The sequence below is a fragment of the Rhodnius prolixus genome, unplaced genomic scaffold, assembly GCF_049639745.1.
Source record: "Rhodnius prolixus isolate KJV_2025 unplaced genomic scaffold, Rpr scaffold_6, whole genome shotgun sequence".
In the NCBI taxonomy this organism is placed as follows: domain Eukaryota; kingdom Metazoa; phylum Arthropoda; class Insecta; order Hemiptera; family Reduviidae; genus Rhodnius; species Rhodnius prolixus.
The window spans coordinates 40,153,560-40,179,974 of NW_027411634.1; the positions used below are offsets into that span (position 1 = coordinate 40,153,560).

General features: G+C 33.7%; 1 protein-coding gene across 2 annotated transcripts in view; it reads left to right on the forward strand.

Moving 5' to 3' along the window:
* Positions 1-26,415, forward strand: part of KCNQ (KCNQ potassium channel) — a 132,938-nt gene that overhangs the window by 32,990 nt on the left and 73,533 nt on the right. For both annotated transcript variants that reach the window (XM_074141979.1, XM_074141978.1), the window contains exon 2: positions 13,486-13,787. In XM_074141979.1, the coding sequence (XP_073998080.1) occupies positions 13,486-13,787 (302 nt within the window). The remainder of the gene's footprint in view (positions 1-13,485; positions 13,788-26,415) is intronic.

The following is a 26,415-nucleotide window of genomic DNA, read 5'->3' on the forward strand; positions in this document are numbered from 1 at the left end:
GAAAGCAAGATATTGATATCCAAAGTTTTAGCCTCTTTCAGAACCACTAAATTTCAAAACACTATATCTCCTAAAATAATGCAAACAAAACGATAATATTTCATCCAATTATAAAGACTAATGTTCCCTATAGTTGTATGAAATTACATAGATTTCTCAACTGTGGAAAGCAAGATATTGATATCCAAAGTTTTAGCCTCTTTCAGAACCACTAAATTTCAAAACACTATATCTCCTAAAATAATGCAAACAAAACGATAATATTTCATCCAATTATAAAGACTAATGTTCGCTACAATTGTATGAAATTACATAGATTTCTCAACTGTGGAAAGCAAGATATTGATATCCAAAGTTTTAGCCTCTTTCAGAACCACTAAATTTCAAAACACTATATCTCCTAAAATAATGCAAACAAAACGATAATATTTCATCCAATTATAAAGACTAATGTTCCCTATAGTTGTATGAAATACATAGATTTCTCAACTGTGGAAAGCAAGATATTGATATCCAAAGTTTTAGCCTCTTTCAGAACCACTAAATTTCAAAACACTATATCTCCTAAAATAATGCAAACAAAACGATAATATTTCATCCAATTATAAAGACTAATGTTCTCTACAATTGTATGAAATTACATAGATTTCTCAACTGTGGAAAGCAAGATACTGATATCCAAATTTTAGCCTCTTTCAGAACCACTAAATTTCAAAACTCTATATCTCCTAAAATAATGCAAACAAAACGATAATATTTCATCCAATTATAAAGACTAATGTTCCCTACAATTGTATGAAATTACATAGATTTCTCAGCTGTGGAAAGCAAGATATTGATATCCAAAGTTTTAGCCTCTTTCAGAACCACTAAATTTCAAAACTCTATATCTCCTAAAATAATGCAAACAAAACGATAATATTTCATCCAATTATAAAGACTAATGTTCCCTATAGTTGTATGAAATTACATAGTTTTCTCAACTGTGGAAAGCAAGATATTGATATCCAAAGTTTTAGCCTCTTTCAGAACCACTAAATTTCAAAACACTATATCTCCTAAAATAATGCAAACAAAACGATAATATTTCATCCAATTATAAAGACTAATGTTCCCTACAATTGTATGAAATTACATAGATTTCTCAGCTGTGGAAAGCAAGATATTGATATCCAAAGTTTTAGCCTCTTTCAGAACCACTAAATTTCAAAACTCTATATCTCCTAAAATAATGCAAACAAAACGATAATATTTCATCCAATTATAAAGACTAATGTTCCCTATAGTTGTATGAAATTACATAGTTTTCTCAACTGTGGAAAGCAAGATATTGATATCCAAAGTTTTAGCCTCTTTCAGAACCACTAAATTTCAAAACTCTATATCTCCTAAAATAATGCAAACAAAACGATAATATTTCATCCAATTATAAAGACTAATGTTCCCTACAATTGTATGAAATTACATAGATTTCTCAGCTGTGGAAAGCAAGATATTGATATCCAAAGTTTTAGCCTCTTTCAGAACCACTAAATTTCAAAACTCTATATCTCCTAAAATAATGCAAACAAAACGATAATATTTCATCCAATTATAAAGACTAATGTTCCCTATAGTTGTATGAAATTACATAGTTTTCTCAACTGTGGAAAGCAAGATATTGATATCCAAAATTTTAGCCTCTTTCAGAACCACTAAATTTCAAAACACTATATCTCCTAAAATAATGCAAACAAAACGATAATATTTCATCCAATTATAAAGACTAATGTTCCCTACAATTGTATGAAATTACATAGATTTCTCAACTGTGGAAAGCAAGATATTGATATCCAAAGTTTTAGCCTCTTTCAGAACCACTAAATTTCAAAACACTATATCTCCTAAAATAATGCAAACAAAACGATAATATTTCATCCAATTATAAAGACTAATGTTCCCTATAGTTGTATGAAATTACATAGATTTCTCAACTGTTGAAAGCAAGATATTGATATCCAAAATTTTAGCCTCTTTCAGAACCACTAAATTTCAAAACACTGTATCTCCTAAAATAATGCAAACAAAACGATAATATTTCATCCAATTATAAAGACTTATGTTCCCTACAGTTGTATGAAATTACATAGATTTCTCAACTGTAGAAAGCGAGATATTGATATCCAAAGTTTTAGCCTCTTTCAAAACCACTAAATTTCAAAACACTACATCTCCTAAAATAATGCAAACAAAACGATAATATTTCATCCAATTATAAAGACTAATGTTCCCTACAGTTGTATGAAATTACATAGATTTCTCAACTGCGGAAAACGAGATATTGATATCCAAAGTTTTAGCCTCTTTCAAAACCACAAAATATCAAACCACTACATCTCCTAAAATAATGCAAACAAAACGATAATATTTCATTCAATTGTAAAGACTAATGTTCCCTACAATTGTAAGAAATTACATAGATTTCTCAACTGCAGAAAACGAGCACTGTAAAGTACGGTTTTATAAATTCCAAAATGGTTGAATAATATTTGGAGCTAATTTTTCTGAGTTTGAGAAAAGCTGGTGAGTTAATATTTAGTGATTAGCAGTATGAGAAGGTCGTGTATGATTTTTCTCTCCAGTTTTCCGGTATGGTTCTCTATGTACCGTTATGTGGATTTACTGATTTTTTTTTAACTATTATTTCAAATCGTGATTTTTCAGTGTAGCAATATGTTGACATTTTTATAGAGGATATCCGCAATGAGTTGGTGTAACGTATAAAATGTCATTCTATCTTGGTTGGATTGCAGCCAAATATGGTGTGTTTTTTTTTATGGTGGGGGCGTAGTTTTTTATTAAAGACCCTGATTGGATCCGCAATTGAGGTTAATATCATTTACGTCGTTGTAGTTCCGAGTTTTTTTGTGTACATTCTATATAACGCTTGTTGCGCATTTCGTAGGAAATGTGTTATTCGTTTTTTGTTTTTTTGCTGCTATGCCAAAGGAAACCGTCTTTAGATGAGATCCTGTTGTTGATAAACCGTCCTTAATGAAGGTCATAGCAGCCATGCTATTCCCGATGGTTTATTTCTACGATGTACACAATTCAACTACATGGAAGAACAGTTTAAAGAGAACTGTCAACAGAATAAATTGGCGAATAACGTTAATTGGAAGATCGTGTTTTCACTTTCAAATTGAATAATTCCCATATTATGGTGATAAAATTGAAGTAAAACAATAAAATTTCCTCTTTCATTTTCTTAAGGTATTAATCGTATTATTCAACGTAATTGGAAGAGTTTCGAAACTTGGGTAATGAGAAAGAGAAACTCGACAGAATGTTTCAAGACAGTTCTAAATGAATATTCAAAGATCAATCGAACTAATTAATTAGAACTACTGCTAGTGAACTCCATGTTTTTGTTTGGGGGGTTGGGGTTGGAGGAGGCGTTCATGTTCAAACATGTATCGACAACTTGATGAAAACTAAATATTACCAACTTTGAGGTAGAACCATTAAAAGGTATATTACACCGGTTAGCAGGGTGTTGGGCCCATTTCGTGACCGTTAACACGTTCACTTTGCCCTTCTCTCTCTCCCTAACCCCTTCAAGACGAGTTTATTTCTTGATGGAGAAACTACAACTTATTAACACTTTTATGTGGCCATTTTGTCGGTAATGGTTATTACACTGTCTTCCATCTTGGTTTCTATAAATGTTTCAACAATTTCTATATATGTTAAAAGATTATCAATCTTTATTTATTTTCTTTACTTTCGCTTACGTGTCGTAAAAGTGCCTTTATATCTTTCTCATAAAAAAAAAGGAGGGTGGAACTGTCCACTAAGAAGTCACACAACATTTTGCTCACTGTAACTATTAATTTTTTTTTTTTATAAAACTTTGAATGTTTACTAAAAATCATTAGATTTCAAAATAGGTTAGTTTTTATATAGGGACTTTTTAAGGAAAGCATAACCATCTGTCCCCCCCCCCCCCAAATAATAAAGTAATTAGTAACGGTGGCGACTAGCAAACATATTTTACTATAATTTTCTCATATTAACCATTAACCCCTTAATGCACAGTTTTTTTGAAAAACTATATATTTGATTAAGTAATTGTTAGAGCTTACAATCCCATGTAAATGATAAATATCTATAAAACGATTGCTTTTCTTTGCTTTCACATTATTATCAATTCTCGATTATATTCGAGAGTGAAAAATTATAGTAGCATAAAGTGCAACGCCGCTCGAATTATCTCGAGTGTGTACAGTTTGGCCAGTTTAGCGCGCTCGAGTTAACTCGAGTGTGCACGTTAAGTAAGGGGTTAAATAAAATCCAAGGCCTATACTAGTACCGCAATACATCTTAGCATTGCGGGTCTAGCCTCTAACCGCCTAACATACTTTACTGTAAATTCCTCATATTAACCATTAAATAAAATCCAAGGCCTAGGCTAGTACCGCAATACATCTTAGCTTTGCGGGTCTAGCCTACAACCGCCTAACATACTTTACTACAAAGTTCTCATATTAACTATTAAATAAAATTCAAGGCCAAGACTAGTACCGCAATACATCTTAGCTTTGCGGGTCTAGCCTCTAACCGCCTAACATACTTTACTGTAAATTCCTCATATTAACCATTAAATAAAATCCAAGGCCTAGGCTAGTACCGCAATACATCTTAGCTTTGCGGGTCTAGCCTACAACCGCCTAACATACTTTACTACAAAGTTCTCATATTAACTATTAAATAAAATTCAAGGCCTAGACTAGTACCGCAATACATCTTAGCTTTGCGGGTCTAGCCTTTAACCGCCTAACATACTTTACTATAAATTTCTCATATTAACCATTAAATAAAATCCACCACCTAGACTAGTACCGCAATACATCTTAGCTTTGCGGGTCTAGCCTATAACCGCCTAACATACCTTACTATAAATTTCTCATATTAACCATTAAATAAAATCCCAAGGCCTAGACTAGTACCGCAATTCATCTAAGCTTTGCGGGTCTAGCCTACAACCGCCTAACATACTTTACTACAAAGTTCTCATATTAACTATTAAATAAAATTCAAGGCCTAGACTAGTACCGCAATACATCTTAGCTTTGTGGGTCTAGCCTTTATCTGCCTAAACATACTTTACTATAAATTTCTCATATTAACGATTAAATAAAATCCCAAGTCCTGGAACCCGGGGATCAAACCCACTAACTAAATATCAAACAAAATATCATTTGCATTACTTCTTCCCTAAACTATTATTGATCAGGTTTCTCCAATCAGTAAAGGGAAATCAGCAATAAAACCCCTTTTTAAACAATTTTTGAAATCAATAGATGTCTAAACAGAATCACTACCCACCCACCTCCACCCATCTTGTTTGGGAAGAAGAGAAAACAAAGTTGATTATCCCTTATAGGTGTTTAATTACTGGATATGAAATACACTTTCACACCTATGAATGTACTCATTAGGGTGAACATTGTAATCAACTGCGTGCATATCCGGTTACCTTGACTATTAGTACTTTCATTGGTAAAGTTCCTGCGTGCAGAAAAAAAGTTTTAAATTTCAACAGAAGACCATATTATCTAAACCTCGTGATAACAGCTCCCGGTATTTCTTCCTCAAATTAACCATTCCTAAATACATGGTCCATTTTCTAAATGTTTTTGATTTTCTGACTTAGGGGAGATTATTTATAACAACAACTTGGATAATCGACTTAGTTAGTTAGCTGCAAACTAAGTGTATTTATTGCAGATCTGGGAGCGTTTTACTTGAAACATTCCCCCACCCCTAAAAACCCGATGGACGTTACTACTTCTGGGTGAATAAGTCGTTAGGTTAGGTTAGATTAGGTTAGGTTAGATTAGGTTAGGTTAGGTTAGGTTAGGTTAGGTTAGTTTAGGTTAGGTTAGGTTAGGTTAGGTTAGGTTAGGTTAGGTTAGATTAGATTAGATTAGATTAGATTAGGTTAGGTTAGGTTAGGTTAGGTTAGGTTAGGTTAGGTTTGGTTAGTTTAGGTTAGGTTAGGTTGGGTTAGCTTAGGCTTTGGCCCCCGCGCTATTGGCTAAAGCAATAGCATGTGCAGTCTTTCATGTTAACTTCTAGACGCTACGATACCCGAGTGGAAAGATACACGGCCCGAAATGTTTAGATGTTATTCTGGTTCTAGGTTTTTTTTTTTCCTTAGATTATGTAACGCAATTTTTTAATATTAAAAATTATTATAGTAAAGTTTACTACACTGAATCCATTCACGACACCAAATTAAGCTGTACAATCTCCCTGGAAAATTAGCTTTTAACTTTAGTTTGAATTAGATATCAGTTTAAGTGCAAACCTTCCTAACTACGCACTTCCCTTAACCGTGAAAATCACGAAATCAAATCTGTAATTTAAGGCATTTCAGGAAGTAGAAGAAAAAAAAAAAATAACCATGACGCAAAACAGCCTACAATATTACGTCATACAATAACAAAAACTGGTCCGTATACACAATGGTGACGTCCATAAATTAGGGAAACAAAGGTGTACCTAGCTAATTAGTAAAATGGAGCATGAATAGAGTGGAGGGGGATGAGAGTGAGAGAGAGCGAGACGATGGTGTGAGAGAGACAGCAGAATCAACATGTGGGCAAAACGTCCGGAACCAGCCCCCCCCCCCAGGTCCCGGAGTAAATGGAAAACTTGAAACCCCCATTTTCCCTCTATTTCCGCCACTCTAAAACAGCCATTAAACAATTCCGGACTTCCTTCCGCCCTACAAAGAGTAAATGTAATATATTGTGGAACATGTGTTATTATTATGTATACACTATATAATACAAAGCTATTTGAAATTTCAATAATAAATATTTTATTTCTTTAGAGAAAAAGTATCCGATATTATCAACATTTTTTTTTATTAAAAAGAATTAATTTCAACAAAAAATAATAAAAGAAACAAGTTAAAAAACTTATTACAGATTACTTACGTCAACCTGAATAGCAAATTATTTCATTGGGTTAGGGTTTATGACGTCAATTAAAGAAGAAGGTTAACAATGCATTACGTTAACTTTGGTTAACAATAAGTTCTCAACTTTAACAAGGTATGCTTCAGATGAGGTAATATCTCTTATGCTATCCCACCCAAGACATAAATTATTTCATATTTCCAAACATAATTCACTTTATTTTACTCTCTCCTCAAAAAAGAGAAACAAAAAACAAATTTCCTCTACAAAAATTATTCAAATAAAATCTATGTATGGTACATGAAAAGTTTAGCGAAAATTGTGGAAACCATTTTCGAAAAAAGAATTCATTCAATAAAGTGCTACTTCCTTAGTTGTGAAATTTTCATGAAAACTCGGAACTGTATAACTCCAAACTTACGTTTTAATCTAAAACCAAGGATGATATCTACCTCTTCTCTTTGAAACGGACAGGTTCATGGTTTATGTTACGTTTTAATCTAAAACCAAGGATGATATCTACCTCTTCTCTTTGAAACGGACAGGTTCATGGTTTATGTTACGTTTTAATCTAAAACCAAGAATGATATCTACCATTCTCTCTGAAACGGACAGGTTATATTTTATGTTGCGTATTATTCTAAAACCAAGGGTGATATCTACCATTCTCTCTGAAACGGACAGGTTATGCTTTAAGTTACATTTTAATCTAACACCAAGAATGATATCTACCATTCTCTCTGAAACGGACAGGTTATATTTTATGTTGCGTATTATTCTAAAACCAAGGATGATATCTACCATTCTCTCTCTGAAACGGACAGGTTATGATTTATGTTACGTTTTAATCTAAAACCAAGAATGATATCTACCATTCTCTCTGAAACGGACAGGTTATATTTTATGTTGCGTATTATTCTAAAACCAAGGATGATATCTACCATTCTCTCTCTGAAACGGACAGGTTATGATTTATGTTACGTTTTAATCTAAAACCAAGAATGATATCTACCATTCTCTCTGAAACGGACAGGTTATATTTTATGTTGCGTATTATTCTAAAACCAAGGATGATATCTACCATTCTCTCTGAAACGGACAGGTTATATTTTATGTTGCGTATTATTCTTAAACCAAGGATGATATCTACCATTCTCTCTGAAACGAATAGGTCCATGGTTTATGTTACGTTTTAATCTAAAACCAAGGATGATATCTACCTCTTCTCTTTGAAACGGACCGGTTCATGGTTTATGTTACGTATTAATCTAAAACCAAGAATGATATCTACCATTCTCTTTGAAACGGACAAGTTATGGTTTATGTTACGTATTAATCTAAAGCCAAGGATGATATCTACCTCTTCTCTTTGAAACGGACAGGTTCATGGTTTATGTTACGTATTAATTTAAAACCAAGGATGATATCTACCATTCTCTCTCTCTGAAACGGACAGGTTATGGTTTATATTACATTTTCGGACAATACACGTTACACAGACTAACAGATTGGGAAGTAAAGAAAAAATGTATTTATTTATTCAACTATCACTCGCCCAGTTTAAAACTGAAAACAAATATTCATTTTTGAGGTTTATACCAAGTATTTGCTTTCCCATATTCTTGTGCCAAGTTTTTAATAACAAAATTTGGGAGAAATGAGAAATGATCCCACAAAAACAAGAGGTAAAAAACATGGATTGCATATTCATGGACGTCGAGATGGTGAAAAATATATACGATACAGTAGCCATGGCTGGGCTGAGGCTGCGGAAATAATCCCATGAACAAACCGCAGGCAGTTTTCCTTTTTCTTCTTTTTAGTATTTCAGGAAAAATAAAAGTGAAATGGATTTTGCTCATTTTTACTTTCTTTCTCTCTCTAACAGAAGAGGAAGTGCTGGCGATCGTACTGAACTCACACCGGAAATATTACGTGTTTATATCTCTGTGAGTCAGCAAAAAAACGAAACATGTTTTTCAAAATATGGAACGTACATTTTGAGCACAAAATATCGCCTAAAGCGGAAAGTACGATTAAACCCCAAATTGGGATTACTCAAAAAAAAAGAAAGGAGGGAATCTACCCACTTCCTCTCTCAGAAGTTCCTATTTCCTGGAAGAAATTTTTCTCATATAAGTTCTAGATTTGGTTGTTTGTAATCATTATAAGAAGATAAAATGAAATCGTAAAGCCCTTTTTTAATAAAAACGTTTCCAGTGGCACTTCCGTTCTGCCGACTTTTAGAGGAAAACCTTACTTTCCTCCTTTCCTCCACCCCCTTGCCCAAAAGTGGCCTTAATCAAATTTTCCTAGAAAAAGTTTTCCAAAGAAAAGTTATAGACCAAGTTATGTGTGCATTTCAAAGAAAATCATTTCAGCTGTTTTCAAGAAAACAGAAATCTTTTTGAATAGAATAGGTTTTTTTCCGGTCTGATGATTTTGCGTAAAACCTTATTGGTCGGGCTCTTGTGGTAACCTTACCAAGAGTGATGATTTTTTTTTTTGTGGAATTTCCTTCACCACGCTCATCATTACAGGATAGAGAGGGGGGGTCTAATTCTCGTTCATCCAAATTTGGGGAAAAATCACTTGTTCTTATTCTTAGTAGATCTTAACTCCCCCGTGGAAAGCTTAAATTAAGGAAAATCATCATAAAGATTTTCCTTTCTGGAGAATCTTAACCAGGAGTAAGGGGTGTAGCAAAAAATTTTGTAAGGATAAGTGGTATTATCAGAAGTAATTCCCATTAGGGACACAGCTTACTGTAGAAATAATAAGGGATCTAACAGGGTAACGGAAAGTACAGCTTCCTCCACTTCCTGTTTTTGTTAACGGGGAAAACTCTCTTCACTGCCCACATTTATAATTTTACAAAATTTAGAGGAAATTAAATTTTAATTTAAGGCGCCACGGTAGCCGAGCGGTTAGAGGCGAGACTTGTAAAGCTAAGATGTATTGCGGTACTAGTCTAGGCCTTGTATTTTATTTAATGGTTAATATGAGAAATTTATAGTAAAGTATGTTAGGCGGTTATAGGCTAGACCCGCAAAGCTAAGATGTATTGCGGTACTAGTCTAGGCCTAGGTATTCTATTTAATGGTTAATATGAGAAATTTATAGTAAAGTATGTTAGGCGGTTAGATGCTAGACCCGCAATGCTAAGATGTATTGTGGTACTAGTCTAGGCCTTGGATTTTATTTAATGGTTAATATGAGAAATTTATAGTAAAGTATGTTAGGCGGTTATATGCTAGACCCGCAATGCTAAGATGTATTGTGGTACTAGTATAGCCCTTGGATTTTATTTAATGGTTAATATGAGAAATTTATAGTAAAGTATGTTTAGGCGGTTATAGGCTAGACCCGCAATGCTAAGATGTATTGCGGTACTAGTCTAGGCCTTGGATTTTATTTAATGGTTAATATGAGAAATTTATAGTAAAGTATGTTTGCTAGTCGGCTCCGCCCATGACACCTATTGGTAGTTGGACGTAAAGCCCGTCTGAAAAAAATAGGCATTACTTTACTTTTTAATTTGAAATGAGAGAAACAATAATAGCATTTAAAATGGAATTATCAAAAAGGCTTTATGTTTTTATAAAACCACAAAATAACCCGTTCTATGGATTGTGTAACTCACTCCATGGTTGTTTCACCCACAATCCCCAGGAGATATTGTAAATGTTCAATTGATTCTCCTCGACATTATCAGCACTTACAGGATATTTATATTGATTTATATTCAGAGAGCGCTAAATAATAAAATGCAACCCCCCCCCCAAAAAAAAATCTGTTATTGCGTTTATTTTCAGTAGAAAATTTTAATAAGAGGAAAATTTCAATTATCTCTCTTGAGTTTCTGCTGGGTTTGGGGGTACCCTGGGTTTTAGGAAAATGGTATTTATGTTTACAAAATATTTCAAAGACAAAAAGAAAAATCACAATTTATTTTCCTTTCAATTCATAAATTTTCTTTAATCTCCAAACATCTGAAACGAAATCTTACTCATTCCCCAGCTCCTTCATCGAATTTCCGGTAAAAATGTTTCAATGCAATCCTAGGAGTCGTTAGTAAGAAAATCTTAAAATATGGGAAATTTGGGATTTCGACACTAGAAAACTTTCTATCTTAAGAAAAGCCTTGTCTTAAAAACAATTCCTGTGAAGAATCTATCAAACAAAGACAAAAGATCTGCAAGGCTGGCCAAGTAGTACACCAGGTACAAAGGAAATCGTGAGTTTTAGTTTTCGTGAAAACAACAAATGATCAAAACGATTCATTAGAGCAACACTTCCGGTTAACTGAGAACTGACAGAAAGACCGACTGACAGAAAACCGGAAAACTAGAAAAAAAAAAAGCAGTAAAATCCGCAAAGATCGCAGTACTTCCGCTTGATAGGAGTAAGAGATAATATTAGTGACGTCATGAGTTTTTTTCTACAACTTTTTCATTGCTAATCGAACAACATTTTTTTCATGCCTAGGATATCTGAAGTCAGATGATAGTTTTGAGAAATGTGATAAGAATCTGATAAGGCGCCCTGCAGATGATTGTAATCACGAGACTGAAAACTAGACCAAAGAAAAGTATTCGATCTGAGTAAAGCCAGTTGGAAAAGCTCAGAGATCGTTATTAAGCTAGATAATAGGAAAAACTACGGGAATTACTCTTTATATATTATTAATAGAGATTTTAACAGCACTAACTCTCTTTCTCATTGCTGTTAAATAATAAAACATCAAGCCCAAACAAGGGCTACTGTCAAGAAACATTGCTGCTACCCAGTAACAGCAGCATTTCTCTCTTCATGGAAAAGTTTCCCTGTATAACAAGACGAAGGAGTCGAGGTAATGATGCTGAGGATTTACTTGTTGTTAATACCTAACGACTAATTACTTTCCTTCCGCTTCCATTATATAACAATCTCTTACTCTTCTCACATCATTACGTCATTTCCTGTACAAAATAAAAGTGGAAAAAAAAAAAATCTTAGATTCTTCTTAATTTCACTCTTAAGACGTCCGCGCACTGGAGAAGCTTACATCACTGGGCGTTGGTATAGAAAATAATAAATAAGGTGGAGAGAATGGATCAGAGTTGGCTTACACGGCTTCTATTTCTCTTTGGCGGGAGAGGTGTAGGAGAGAAGGTCACTTCCCGGATGGGGATATATCCTTGCCAGAGGGTATTGGTAGGAAGGATTGTTTTGACAAGAACTCCCGAGCTCTTTTTTGTTCTTCCTGGGAATGCCCTGTAGGGCAGTCTTTCTCAACCTTTATTTGACCGCATGACTCCCCCCCACACCACACCACACACAACATATTCTTATAAACTCGTCTTAAAAAGCAATTACCACTCACACGACTTCTTGTTCAAGGTGCCCATACTCATAACCTTTTTTGAAATAAGAAATATTTGACCCAGAGATAATGAAGTTGCTAAACAGTTGGCCAGAAATGGAGAAAGAACACGATTTTAAAACCTTTTTTTTTGGCATTATTAAGGGCATTATGCGAGCAGCTCAGTTTGGGTGAAGTCAGAACCTAGCTAAAACCCTGAAGCTCTAGGTCAGCGTTTCCCAACCTTTTTTTGGCTCGCCTGCCACTTGGTAGTACATCATGTTAAATTATACCACTTCGTAAAAATGATTGTATTTCGTGCAAATTTGTGTATTCCGAGTGTGTTATTTTATTATTATTATCTTTATTTGTATAGAGATACAAATGTATCTGTTACAAAGGAGTTCCAAGTTCATGTTCACTTTATAAACTATGTAAAGTATAAGATCTTAGTTTTAAAACTTTTTTTAAATTAAATTTAATGTTTGTTGGATAGAGCTTACTCCATTACAATCAGTCTGTTTAAGCTGATTTTTACATAGTTATCATTTAAGTTCTGTCACATAATAATTCTATTAAATTTTCTTTATCTTTTATTGATAATGATGTAGCTTTTCCTAAATTTTCTTTATAGAAAGGGTTTGAAAACCAATTATTTTTTTTTCGGGTTTTTAGAAAATATTCCATTTTAATCCTGTGAAATGCGCTATTTATATTTTCTCTGTATATCTTGAGACAGACTAACCTTATTACTCTGTACATATTAACAACTTTACTGTATAATATTATTAATTAAAATAATTTTTATGTATTATAGGGAAAAACGTATCTATGATATTTTTATGATTTAATTTTTTATGTCCGCCATTATTTTTCGTGTACCACAAATCAGCAACTTGCGTACCACAGGTTGGGAAACGCTGCTGTAGGTATTGAGGCCTCGAAAGATTGGAGGTCCATTTCTTTAAAATAGAATAAAATTATAATCACCTAATTAGATAAATTATACCTGCAATTATACGTGATTAACAATTGAGTCATAACTATTTAAACAATTAAAATTTGTAAACACTAGAATTATCTATCATGAGACCATTTTATGAATTCTAAATATTGTTGTGCATGCTTGGGGGGTGGTTTATATTTTGAAAAAAAAAAAAAACTTGGAAACAGGAACGATGGAGGCGAATACCACGTTACTGGGAAGCGCACCATAAACGTGTACCCACGCCGATGAAGAAACGACGCAGCCGGCGTGCTACGCCATTAAGACAAGACTCCGAAGATGAACCGCCTCCGGACCCACCGCCTCCTGGCGTACCAGATCCATACTATCCAATATATCTGCCAATTGATCAAGCTTTCAAAGCTAAATACGTATTCCATCAACGTCGTGGCAAAACTTTCCAAGAAAAGGTTTACGTCTTCCTTGAACATCCGGGAGGTTGGCTTTGTTTCATCTATCACTTCACTGTGTAAGTTTTTTTATTTAAAAAATAAATCAAAATCAATAATAAATATGTAAACTTTTTGTATCTCATTTTTTTCCAAAATATAGCTTCTATTTTTTTTTTATTAGTTTTGTAATTATTCACTTTTAAACAAGAACAACCCAAAAAAAGGCAGTGTTGTTATGAGACAAACTGGAAACTAGTAAAAATGCACTGAAAAATGCTCCAGACGCCAATGTTTATTTTTTAAACTCTTATTTTTAACAACTGGACAGGTTACACAAGAGCAGGTTGAAGTATTGGGTCAGTTTGTTGTTGACGTGCCTTAAATTTAAAAAAATATATGTATATATAATCGTTTATGTTTCGGTTACGAAGTTCTTACCGTCAACAGAGCAAGAAATAAAGAGGGTAAATGATTTAAGCCAATAAACTTAAATTTAAATTGGCGGGAGTTAAATTAACAAAAAAAGTAAAATAGAATTATGGTAAAATACTAAAACACTGTAAAACGTTGTGTAAAGCTTTACATTAGAGTTTTTAAGTAGTAATTTTGAGATAAACCACTGAAATAATTTTTACAAAATTTAGTGTAACCATAATTTTTTAAATAATTTTAACGATTAATTTGTTCATTCACAACAGAAGTGTTAAGTGAAGAAGAATGTATGCCACTTTTTATCGATTGGCCACTCATGATCGATACGTCTTTTATTCAATAATTAATGAAATGGGTGACACGTAAATGGAAACTTTTTTTTTGAATTAAGTTCTAACAGCTAGCAATCTAAGCTGTTGTCCGTGACTGCGAAAGCTATAGACAAATTTTTGGAAACCATGTAGCCAATGGAAAGATGTTGCTTAGAAACATATATTTTATGAAATACAATGATAATTGGAAGTTGATCGATATTTTGTCTCCAGTTGGAGGTTGTTCGATTCCCGAAAAAGAGGTTCGGCCCCCCTCCGCTTATAATTTGACATTTAGCTCTGGTCTACAGTTGGCAGAACTGGTGAAAAGGAAGGAGAGGGGGCTCCAGCTTGTGCCTGGGAGTTTTTGAGCCCAGTTGCCCCGGGGGCTTCTCACTAGAGCAGTTTCTCGTTGGATGTACAAAGGAATAGTGTATATGTTAGACTCTGGTACAATCTTAGTCAGCCATTAACAGTGCCAAAGGAGTTTTGGTTTAGTTTTGTGCAACCGTGCTGTATTAGCAAGTCTGTTTGGTCATTGAACATTGCTTTTGTTTAGTGTACATGTATGTAATTTATTGTATTTCTGTTATTAGTGAAAATATAGTTAGTCTGTATTGTATCTAAAGGTATTCTGATTGTCGGTTGCGCCATTCCACTTATTCCAACCTTTATTTTATATAGGATGAACAAATAATTGCCATTTCAGTCGTGATACATTTATTCTGCCGGAGCTTTCGACTTAGGGACTAGGGTCATCTTCAGGGCTAGTTTACAAAGTAATGTGTCCATGAACAGACAGGGTTGGTGCTGTAATGTAAAAATATTACTTTGTAAACTAGCCCTGAAGATGACCCTAGTCCCTAAGTCGAAAGCTCCGGCAGAATAAATGTATCACGACTGAAATGACAATTATTTTTTTCATCCTATTGAAACTATGAATCAGTCACCAAAAAGAATGAACAATAATTTATTTTATATCTTACTTTATCCCACTTTATTGTCTTGATCCCCTTTTATCAAGCTTGGTAAATCTTTACAATAGCCCACGGAGGTGTGGCCTAATATCGAAGTGATTCTGATTCGCTGTTACCATATAACCCGCCAAATTCAAATGTAAATATAAAAATATTTCTTTATTTTATATTTACATTTAAATCTGGCGGGTTATATGGTAACGCGAATCAGAATCACTTCGAATTATTAATTCAAGATTGAAAATTTTACACAAAGCACAATCTTATTGTGCCCCCACACCCCCCTTTTTTGTGGGGGCTTTGCCCCCACGCCCCCTGATCTATTTTTTTATTTTTATGGGGGGCTTCGCCCCCCACACCCCCTCACTACCCAACTAATCCACACACAACTCTAATTTGTAATTCAGACACATGAAAAACAAAAGAAAAGAAGCCTACCTTATTCAATGCAATCCCTATCCTTCTGTTAGTACAATTTATTTACTCCCTTAAATAATGCTCTCATTTGATCGCCCATGGAAGAATGACTCCTTTTCATACTTAACACACTTCGGGCCTACATATCTATTACTAATGAAACCAACACCCATTCAAAATTTTGAAACTTTCATCTCTCCATCTTCACTCAGACTACATTCATGCTTTAAATAAAAGAAAAACTGTAGATTTTAAACGTTCATGTTTTATGAACTTTCAAAAAAAACGCACCTTAAGTTACACACTGGACACTGGCGGGAACTGATAATACGTTGGAAAGGAAGCAGTTACTAAGTGTGAGTGTACTGCGCATGCTCACTAAAAATAAATAGGCAAGAAATTCAAAAAAATTATATACAGCACATTAGCGGGAAGTTGAGAAATTTAAAAAGAATATATTGAACATTGGCGGGAAGTAGGTTAAAAAGTCAACGGTAGGTGTGCTGTACTGCGCATGCGCTTAAAATAAATAGGCCACACCTCCGTGGGCTATTGTAAAGATCAACCTCAAGCTTTTTCAGAGATCATATAAGGATAGCTTCCAAACTACTAAGAAGCTGTGGACCGGATCAGAAATAGAAAAACTGATCTACTCAGGGGACATCCACGATTCGAATGTTTCCGTTGAAATTTTAGAATAGAATATCCCCACGTGTGCGCACGGTGAAAAACCTAATTTCAATATCAGGGAATCGTACTACCACCTTTTCCAAATGTAAGAGTAAGTTCAAATTAAATTGTAATAATACATAATCCAGACTAAGGGCAAAAATTTGATCCTATTAGCTTAGAAATTCAATTCTAAATTTATCAAATTTTAGTATTCAGGCAATTTGATCTTCAACCATTTACAATTAAGAGAGTGAACCAATTAAATCCAGTAAATTTATCTCTTTTTTATGGTCTCATTGAATATTTAAATGGAGTCAGCGTAATTTTAATTAAATTCTAGGATGTTTGTAATAATTTAGCCTGATTTAACATTTCTCTCTTGTCTGTTATTTCTGTTATTAATTAAAAATTTGGTTGGAACATTAACATTATTTTCTCTTACTTAAATTGGCACAAAATAACAAAAAAATATTACTTAAAAATTGTTTCTTTATATAAATGAAAAGTGGAGAGAAAATTTAAAAATTATTTTCGAAAATAAATCAGAGAAACGTGAAAAATCCATTGAGTATTTCAACTAGTTTGTGGAATTTTCCACTAACTCGTACCACTATACTGAAGTGGTACCTTAGATTGAAGTATAATCACCGCATTTCTAATGAATCCCTTTAATCGAATAGTCTTGAAAGAATAAAGAATTATGGACCAACACTAATGCAACTGTAAAAAAAATAAATAAATAAAGTACTGAATCCCGTTTAAACCGCTAGATAGCATAGGCTGTACCATTTGGGGGGACAAACGTCTTAAACTTTTCGATCTTTATCTGTAAATTGATCAATATTTATCATCAACAACAAGGAACTGTAAGATTCCAATCTTGGACTCTCTGCCTGGCTAGTAGAACCACTTAGAATGAAATTTCTTATTGGTGGAAGGTCACCACACTTTTTTTACAATTTCATTTACATAAATTTACAAAATTCACTCATTCATTTTCTTACGGAATTATAATGAATAATTTCTTTATACCTAATTGGTAGTTGGACTTAGGTTGAAAATTACATTAATTTTTGTAGTACAAATTTTTATTGTATAAGCTGATTCATTATGAAATACCTACGGAGGAAAAAATAGTAAAAAAAATCTAAACTACAGTTTTAATAGAAAAAAATAAACGTTAAAAATCCTAATGGCGGATCGAACAAGCGTCTGGTGGGCGTGTATACTGGCCAATAGAACCATAGTGTGGTGGGGGAATATTGCGCTCAGTTACACGCCCACATACCATTCCTACGTTCCACCATTAAAACATTTTAAACAATTTTTCCTTATCAAAAATGTATTCTAGAATTTTTTTTCACTATTTTTGCCGCCATAGGTATTTAATAAAGAATGAAATTATGCAAAAACAATAATAAATTATTATGAAAATTTATATTACGGTTCACCATCAGCTACGGTTTATGAATGATTGCAGAATGTTTTATTTCAATTATGATTTGACTGAAGAATTTTGTCGGAATAAAACAGTTAAGCTGAAAATTACATTAGTTTTTTTGTAGTTGTACAAATTTTTATTGCATAAGTTGATTCATTATGAAAAAATAGTAATTAAAACTGTCCGGTAGGACAGTTGTATAAGGGTTGACCATCAAAAACTGCACGAAAAAGTGTAACGTTGAAAAACACCCAACTTTGACAATTTTTTTCTATTTTTCTATAAAAGATAAAATTCCCAAATTTTCTTTATAATATAGGGCAAATCCTCCTTTATAACTGTAATTTTTTTGCAACCACCCAGATCTAATAGGTTTCGAGAAAAAAGTTGCCGAAAATGAGCAAAAACGGCTTTTTCAAAAAATGTTCTTGTTCTTGTTCTTCTTCTTCTTCTTCTTCTTGTTGTTGTTGTTGTTCTTGTTACCTTTTTTGTAAACAACGTAGCGCCTAAACGCGTGAACCGATTTTCATGAATGAGGTGTCGTTCGATTCGGAATTTTATGTAGATGTGCCTTTTGGGGGTCTCGGCCCTGTACATCGAATGGGAGAGGAGTTAGCCCCCTTTATGTAAGGCCCCCTCCAAAATTATTATTACTAATTACTCTGTAAATCTTGGCCCGATTTTGATAAAATTTGGTAGGATGATAGGGTTAGGGCTCCCCTACCTAACAATAAAGCGACGATCTGCTCTTACACTTGTTAAGGGGAAGTATAGCAATCGTTTCAAATTATCGACACGTGAACCGATTTTCATGAATGAAGTGTCATTCGAATCGAAATTTTGTACAGATTTGTACTTTAAAAGTCTCGACGCTATGCCTCATAAGGAGGGGAGTTCGCCCCACCCAAATAAGGCCCTTTCTAAAACTATTATTACCAATATTTCTACAAAGCTTAGTCCGATTTTGATAAAATTTAGCACGAAGAAGTGATTAAAGCTCCTCTATGTGGCTGTGAAGTGCCATCATGGCCTTACACCTACTAAGAGGAAGTACTGCAATCGTTAAAATTATCAATGAGTGAACCGATTTACATCAATGAATTGTCGTTCGATTCAAAATCTTTGCCTTTTAGGGAGAAGTACTGTAATCGCAGTTTATTTTTCTTGCTCCTCTTAAAAGGAAGTACTGAAATCGCAGTTTAATTTTGCTATTTACGTACAAATACCTTCCTATTTTATTCAAAACGCTTTCTCAAAAAAATGGTTATTGAGGATGGTTTGGGGACCGCAACTATAATCATTCTTTAAAAAGATCTCTCCAGTGGTAGTTACGGTTCCGATTTAACACCTTATCAGGTTATAATGATAGAATAGCTTATTCCAAATTTTAAAAAATCTGTAAAGCAGACGTAACTTTGCAAATAGACAAAAAGGAAAATCTATCCAAAAGGTACAAAAATCTCCTTAACAAAAACTTACAGTTTTAAAAGTTAAGTATAAGGGTTGATTAAACGCCAAAAGGTACACAAATCAGCAGTTCCCAACATTTCATTAATACTTCATTGATATAATTTAAGTAATTTTACTGCATTAACTTTTCCTTCACATTTTTTAGAATTTATTAGATGTCACAGACCCTTATGCTGGCCAGTTCATTCATAATATTTTTTTATTATAATTATGATAAAATGAGTGATGAATTATTCTGAGTAGTCACATATACATGCATGTTAAAGTAGAAAAAAACAAAGTTAGAGTCGGCCACTTTTTAAATTTCAATCACGGAGGATTCAAAACAATATTTCAGTCTTAAATTCGTCTTACCGAAATATTCGTGAGCACAAATAACATACAGTTAATAACAAGTAGATTATTCAACAATATTTACTCATTTCTCAATTGTAATTTAATTTAGTCCCCCTAATTTTACTTATGGTAAAATACTGGAATAATTAGCTGTCCTAAAAATATGCATATCTTTATTTTCTTTATTTTATATTACATATATATAACATTGTGGGAAGAACACCTAGATTGAGAATGTAATTGAAGAAAACTATATTATTTGCGATAAAGCCAGATTATTTATTACTTATTATTACAAACGTTTGACTACAACATAAAATAACAATTACTTTAATCGAAGAATGAACTTAAACCAATGATTTTTATTTAAAAATAAAAATAAATGCATAAAATCATTGATGTAAAAAAAGTTTATGAATTTTTTAGCCTCTTATTTTTTTTATATTTTTTATAACGTTTTCTTTTTCACCTGTGATTAATAGTTTGATTATTATAGATAAATAGATATTACAGTCAATCTAAGTTAAATGGTGTGCTACTTGAGTAAATATTTTGTAGACGAAAATGGCCAGCATAAGGGTCTGTGACATATAATAAATTCTAAAAAATGTGAAGGAAAAGTTAATGCGGTAAAATTACTTAAATTATATCAATGAAGTATTAATGAAATGTTGGCAACTGCTGATTTGTGTACCTTTTGGCGTTTAATCAACCCTTATACTTAACTTTTAAAACTGTAAGTTTTTGTTAAGGAGATACCTAATTGGTAGTTGGACTAGATTGAAAATTACATTAATTTTTGTAGTACAAATTTTTATTACATAAGTAGATTCTTTATGAAATACCTATATAGGAGAAAATAGTAAAAAAAATTGTAAACTACAGTTTTAATAGAAAAAAATAAACGTTAAAAATCCTAATGGCGGATCGAACAAGCGTCTGGTGGGCGTGTATACTGGCCAATAGAACCGTAGTGTGGTGGGGGAATATTGCGCTCAGTTACACGCCCACATACCACTCCTACGTTCCACCATTAAAACTTTTTAAACAATTTTTCCTTATCAAAAAAAGTATTCTAGAATTTTTTCACTATTTTTGCCGCCATAGGTATTTAATAAAGTATGAAATTATGCAAAAACAATAATAAATTATTATGAAAATTTATATTACGGTTCACCATCAACTACGGTTTATGAATGATTGCAGAATATGTTTTGCTTCAATTATGATGGGCCTAATTTTGATTTGATTGAAGAATTTTGTCGGAATAAAACAGTTAAGCTGAAAATTACATTAGTTTTTTTGTAGTACAATTTTTTATTGCATAAGTTAATACTTTATGAAAAAATAGTAATATAAATTCTAAACTATTGTTTTTAAACTTGTTTCTTCTTCTTGTTTCAATTTCATGAACTAGAATTTTGTGTTTAAAAGCTTCGGCTAAGCTTTGTGAAGTCAAAATGCTTACGAATTTCTTTGTCACCACAGGCAGAATGTATTGCCCAGTCCCCAGTCCAGAAAGGTTTGGCCTGGCCGTCTTTTGGCAGTCCAGACAATCTTTTTGAAGACTAAGCTGACATTGCTGAAAATCGAATACCACTCACTTTGTTGACATTGCTTAATATAACCCATTTCGGGAACATCTTTTATGGGTGAATATAATATTCAAAATGGTGGCCATCAATTTTATATATACAGTGGATCATTTTGTTTTATATATAAAACCTCCTAATTTTCAAGCGCACTTACAACACTATAGACTAATTTCTTTCAAATATACGTTGCTTTTTAATCAATCTCTCTTTCTCTGTGTTTCTAAAACCATTTAATTTAATCGTTTTCACAAAACAAGAATTTATACTGATTTTAAACAAAAATACCATTCAATTTGTGGTTTATTTATTAATTTAGAACAGTCATAGAATCAACCAAATTGTGTGCAAAATGATAAATGTTATAAAAATCGATATTATTGCGATTGTATTTTATAATTAATTGTAAAACAAAAAGCATAACCTCTTCTTCCTTGTATTAAAATTTCAATTTTGCCGCGGTAAACCACTAGAAATGACAAGTTATGCAATATTATGCACAAAATTTAATTAAGGCTTTCCTATGGAGCTTGACATTTGTAATTAGCCATTGGCTGATAATTTCTAACCATATTATGTTGGATGTAAAAATTTCAGTATCGATTAAATTTTTTTTTTGTAATCAGGCAGGTTATATTTTGTTTTTTTTATTTTTAATAGGAATTATCCGTTTTCTGAGTGCGGAAAAGTGGTCTGTGCATGTGTTTTATTCAAAAACGAAAAAAAAACAAAGTTAAAATTTAATTTAGGTACCATCAGGTGCAATTTGCAGTTCAATAATTAGGGTTTGGCGCAACCAAAGTTGCAAAATCTAACGACGCATGACACTCATTTACAGCTCTGTCACACGAGACCAATTAATGGTACAGATCAGTTTTAGGTGATGGTAGAAATTTAAAATGGGAACAACTTTTAGCAAAGACGAGGCGGATAAATCTCAAATGACGTCATCCACAGGGAGTGGGGCAAACAAAAATGGTGAGTAGAGGGAGAAAGAAAATGCTAAGGAAAGGCTATAAAAGAAAATATTATTCATACGTGACCAAGAAGGAAAGAGATTAGAGACGAAGTAGAAATTCTATCAGGACAAAACCACCATGGCAAAGCCATCAGGATACTAGGAAATATGGTGCCCACCAGTGGTTCAGACCGAGATTTATTAAAGACATTGGGTGAAAGAAGATAGGTAGAGAGCTAAAGGCTAAGGAGATGTGTATATATACGAGGTGTGTTCAAAAAGTAACGGGAATTTTCGTTTTTTGAAAAAAATATTTATTTATTCATCTACATTAATATTGTCGCCTTCAAAGTAGTCCCCTTCGCATACAATACACTTGTGCCAGCGCTTTTTCCAATCCTCGAAACACTTCTGAAACTCGATCTTTGTGATAGCTTTCAGCTCTTTCAGCGATTCGCTTTTAATGTCATCTATGCTTGTAAAACGACGGCCTTTTAATGTTCTCTTTATGTTTGGAAATAGAAAAAAGTCACATGGAGCCATGTCTGGCGAATATGGAGGCTGGGGTATCGTTAAAGTTTTGTTTTTGGCCAAAAATTCACGAACAAGCAATGAAGTGTGAGCAGGTGCATTATCGTGGTGCAAAATCCATGAATTGTTTTGCCACAAATCCGGGCGTTTTTTTCGGATTGCTTCACGCAAACGGCGTTGAACTTGTAGGTAGTACTCCTTATTGATTGTTTGACCTTGTGGCAAGAATTCATGATGCACTATGCCATTAAAATCGAAGAACACAGTGAGCATAACCTTCACATTCGACCGCACTTGTCGAGCCTTTTTCGGTCTTGGCGATCCAGAATGCCTCCACTGGGACGATTGAGCCTTAGTTTCGACATCATATCCGTAAACCCATGTTTCGTCACCTGTTATAACACGTTTCAGTAGATCCGCATCGTTGTCGACTTCATTGAGTGACTCTTGAGCAACTTCCATTCTCCGCTGTTTTTGTTCGAAATTCAACAATTTTGGAACAAATTTTTTCTGCCACACGTTTCATACCCAAAACATCCGAAAAAATTTCATGGCATGAGCCAATTGATATGGCAACATCATCAGCGACTTCTCTGATTGTGATTCGGCGATCGTTCATAACCATTTCTTTCACTTTTTTCACGTTTTCATCGGTTGTTGATGTGCTTGGACGTCCAGGTCGTTCGTCATCTTCAACGTTTTCGCGGCCATCTTGGAAACGCTTATACCACTCGTAAATCCTTGTTTTACTCATAGCAGACTCACCATATGCCTTTATTAACATTTCACACACTTTATTTCATTTTTTACGCAAAATTTAATACAAATTCTTTGATCCATTTTTTTTAACAAACAAAAATCGCCAAGCTCGAAAAACACGTCTAACCTTAACGGCTGCCACTTAAGAAGTAAACAATGAATATTACTGAAAATTTTATCGTACTTCAGGGGCATGTGTACCAACATAATAATAAAAAAAAAATTTACAATCAGACTCTCCAAACCCGCGAAATTTAAAAATTCCCGTTACTTTTTGAACACACCTCGTATATGTATGGGCAAAGAGAAGCAAGGAAGGAAAATCATTACATAACCCACCACACACACATTTCGGGTAAATAATGTTTCCCAAATGTATGAAGAAAAAAAAAGGAATATACCATTTTCCAGCCGGGAAATTTACTTCTTTGGAAATAACCGGAGACTTTCTCTTCGGCAGATGTAATTACAGGATTTCCAGGATCATCTGTTTGTTACATCAATATTAATAAGTTTGTTTGATTTTTTTTGGGCTGTGCCTTCTTAAAATTTGTTGGAGGAAAAAGGAAAAATTCTGGGTGTGAACAGAACACTTTTCTCTTGAATCCGTAATCCGTCAAGATTAATGCTTCCTCCACCTTGCTGACTGCAAAATTGCAGAGGAAAAGCCATTATGACGCACTTCCTACTGGCTTTTTCCCAACCGTTTCATTTGTAAAAAAAAAAATTTATTAGTACGAGTACAGTTCAATACACTGGAAACGCCCATTAGACGGGTTGCTAAAGTTCTCCCATCCCTAAGGAAAATAATGATTCCTAGAAAATAAATAGTGATAGTTCTGAAGGTGTACAAAATTTTAAAATCATTGGATTTTTCCCTCTCAATAAAGGTAGCTGAATCTATTCAGTGACATTCCAGTTCAGTCGATTTTCTTCAAATATCGAGTTTAGCCTACATATTTAATTACAATTGTTATTATGCAGATGAATGTTCCTGAGTTTCCTGGAAATGGTGCTTTAGAGGAAAGCCTAACCCTTGCCCTTCATCTCAAAGGGCCCCAAAATCGATTTTCCTGGAAAAAAAATGTTTCATACACAAAACCCGTAGAGTTAAGATAAGATAAGTTGGTAGATGGGACGGGACCTATGCCCCATGGCACCGCAGCCACAGAAGACTTACTGTGCCAGCCCATTCTTAGTTCTAGTAAGCGAACCCTCCACTCCTAAAGAGGTTGATGACTTTCCCTACTAGTTCTTTTTGGGCTACTATCTCCTTCGGCCTCAACGTTCCAAAGGTTTCATATTGCAAACGTTCGATTGCAACGCAATCGAACAACAGGTGAGAGGCCGTTTCCTTCTCTTCCTAACATAATCTGCACAACGGCTCCGAGCTGATAAGCCCCACCTTGCGCAGGTGCTTCTTAAACCTACCGTGCCCCCCGTGAATAGGCCTGTAATCAGAGTAATCGGATTTCTGCCCAAACACAGGGTCTCTTTGGTTCTTTGCTTACACAGCCAAGGCATCAAGGTCTTGCTGTGTTTAGCCCCAGAACACATCACCCAGTTCTTTTCGTGCTCCCTTCAGATCCAATCTCTGAGAGCCGCACGAACTGAACCCCCGGTGATCCCCAGGACAGGCTCTGGACCGATGAAAGGAGTGTTGGCTCCATTCCTGGCCAGATAATCAGCTTTTTCATTCCCTTCAATACCCACATGATCCGGCACCCATTCCAACCGAACTTTGTTGTGCCGCGCCAGTAGTTCTAGGGCCTTCGCCTTCGGCGGTACATATACTAAAAAAAAAAACCCGTAGAGTTACTTGATTTTGATTATTATAATAATTTTAAAGGCGCTTCGGTAGCCGAGCGGTTATAGGCTAGACCCGCAAAGCTAAGATGTATTGCGGTACTAGTCTAGGCCTTGGATTTTATTTAATGTTTAATATGAGAAATTTATAGTCAAGTATGTTTGGCGGTTATAGGCTAGACCAACAAAGCTAAGATGTATTGCGGTACTAGTCTAGGCCTTGGATTTATTTAATGGTTAATATGAGAAATTTACAGTAAAGTATATTAGGCGGTTATAGGCTAGACCCGCAAAGCTAAGATGTATTGCGGTACTAGTCTAGGCCTTGGATTTTATTTAATGGTTAATATGAGAAATTTATAGTAAAGTATGTTAGGCGGTTAGAGGCTAGACCCGCAAAGCTACGATGTATTGCGGTACTAGTCTAGGCCTTGGATTTTATTTAATGGTTAAAATGAGGAATTTACAGTAAAGTATGTTTGCTAGTCAACACCTAATTTGGTAGTTGGACGTAAAGTCTGCCTGAAAAAATAGGCATTACTTTACTAGCTACTAATTTTAAAGTAAATTGGGAATTTTTTTTTTTTAGAAACATTAAAATTCTAAAGCTTTCCAAATTTTTATAGAAAAATATCTTCAATGAACACTCGAACAACTTTTTCTTTGCCACAATTTTCTTTAAAACCCCTTTTTTTTAAAAAAAAACAAAAACAAAAACAAAAAGATAGAACAATAAAATGAACCAATGAGAAATTAAATGAACACAATACGTCGAAACTCCAAGTTCTGTTTGGCTAGTTTTTATTTTTGTTTTTTTTTTATTTATTTTTTGGGAACAAAGATCAATTTATTGTTTTATAATTTATAGTATGAAAATAGTGTAACACAATGAAAAGTTTTAGTAACAAATACTCTACAAAAAATTGAAAGGAATCGCACTATTGTTGTCTAAATTATTGCTAGTTCTGTATATTACAACGTTTTTCTCTTAGTTTCATTTTTT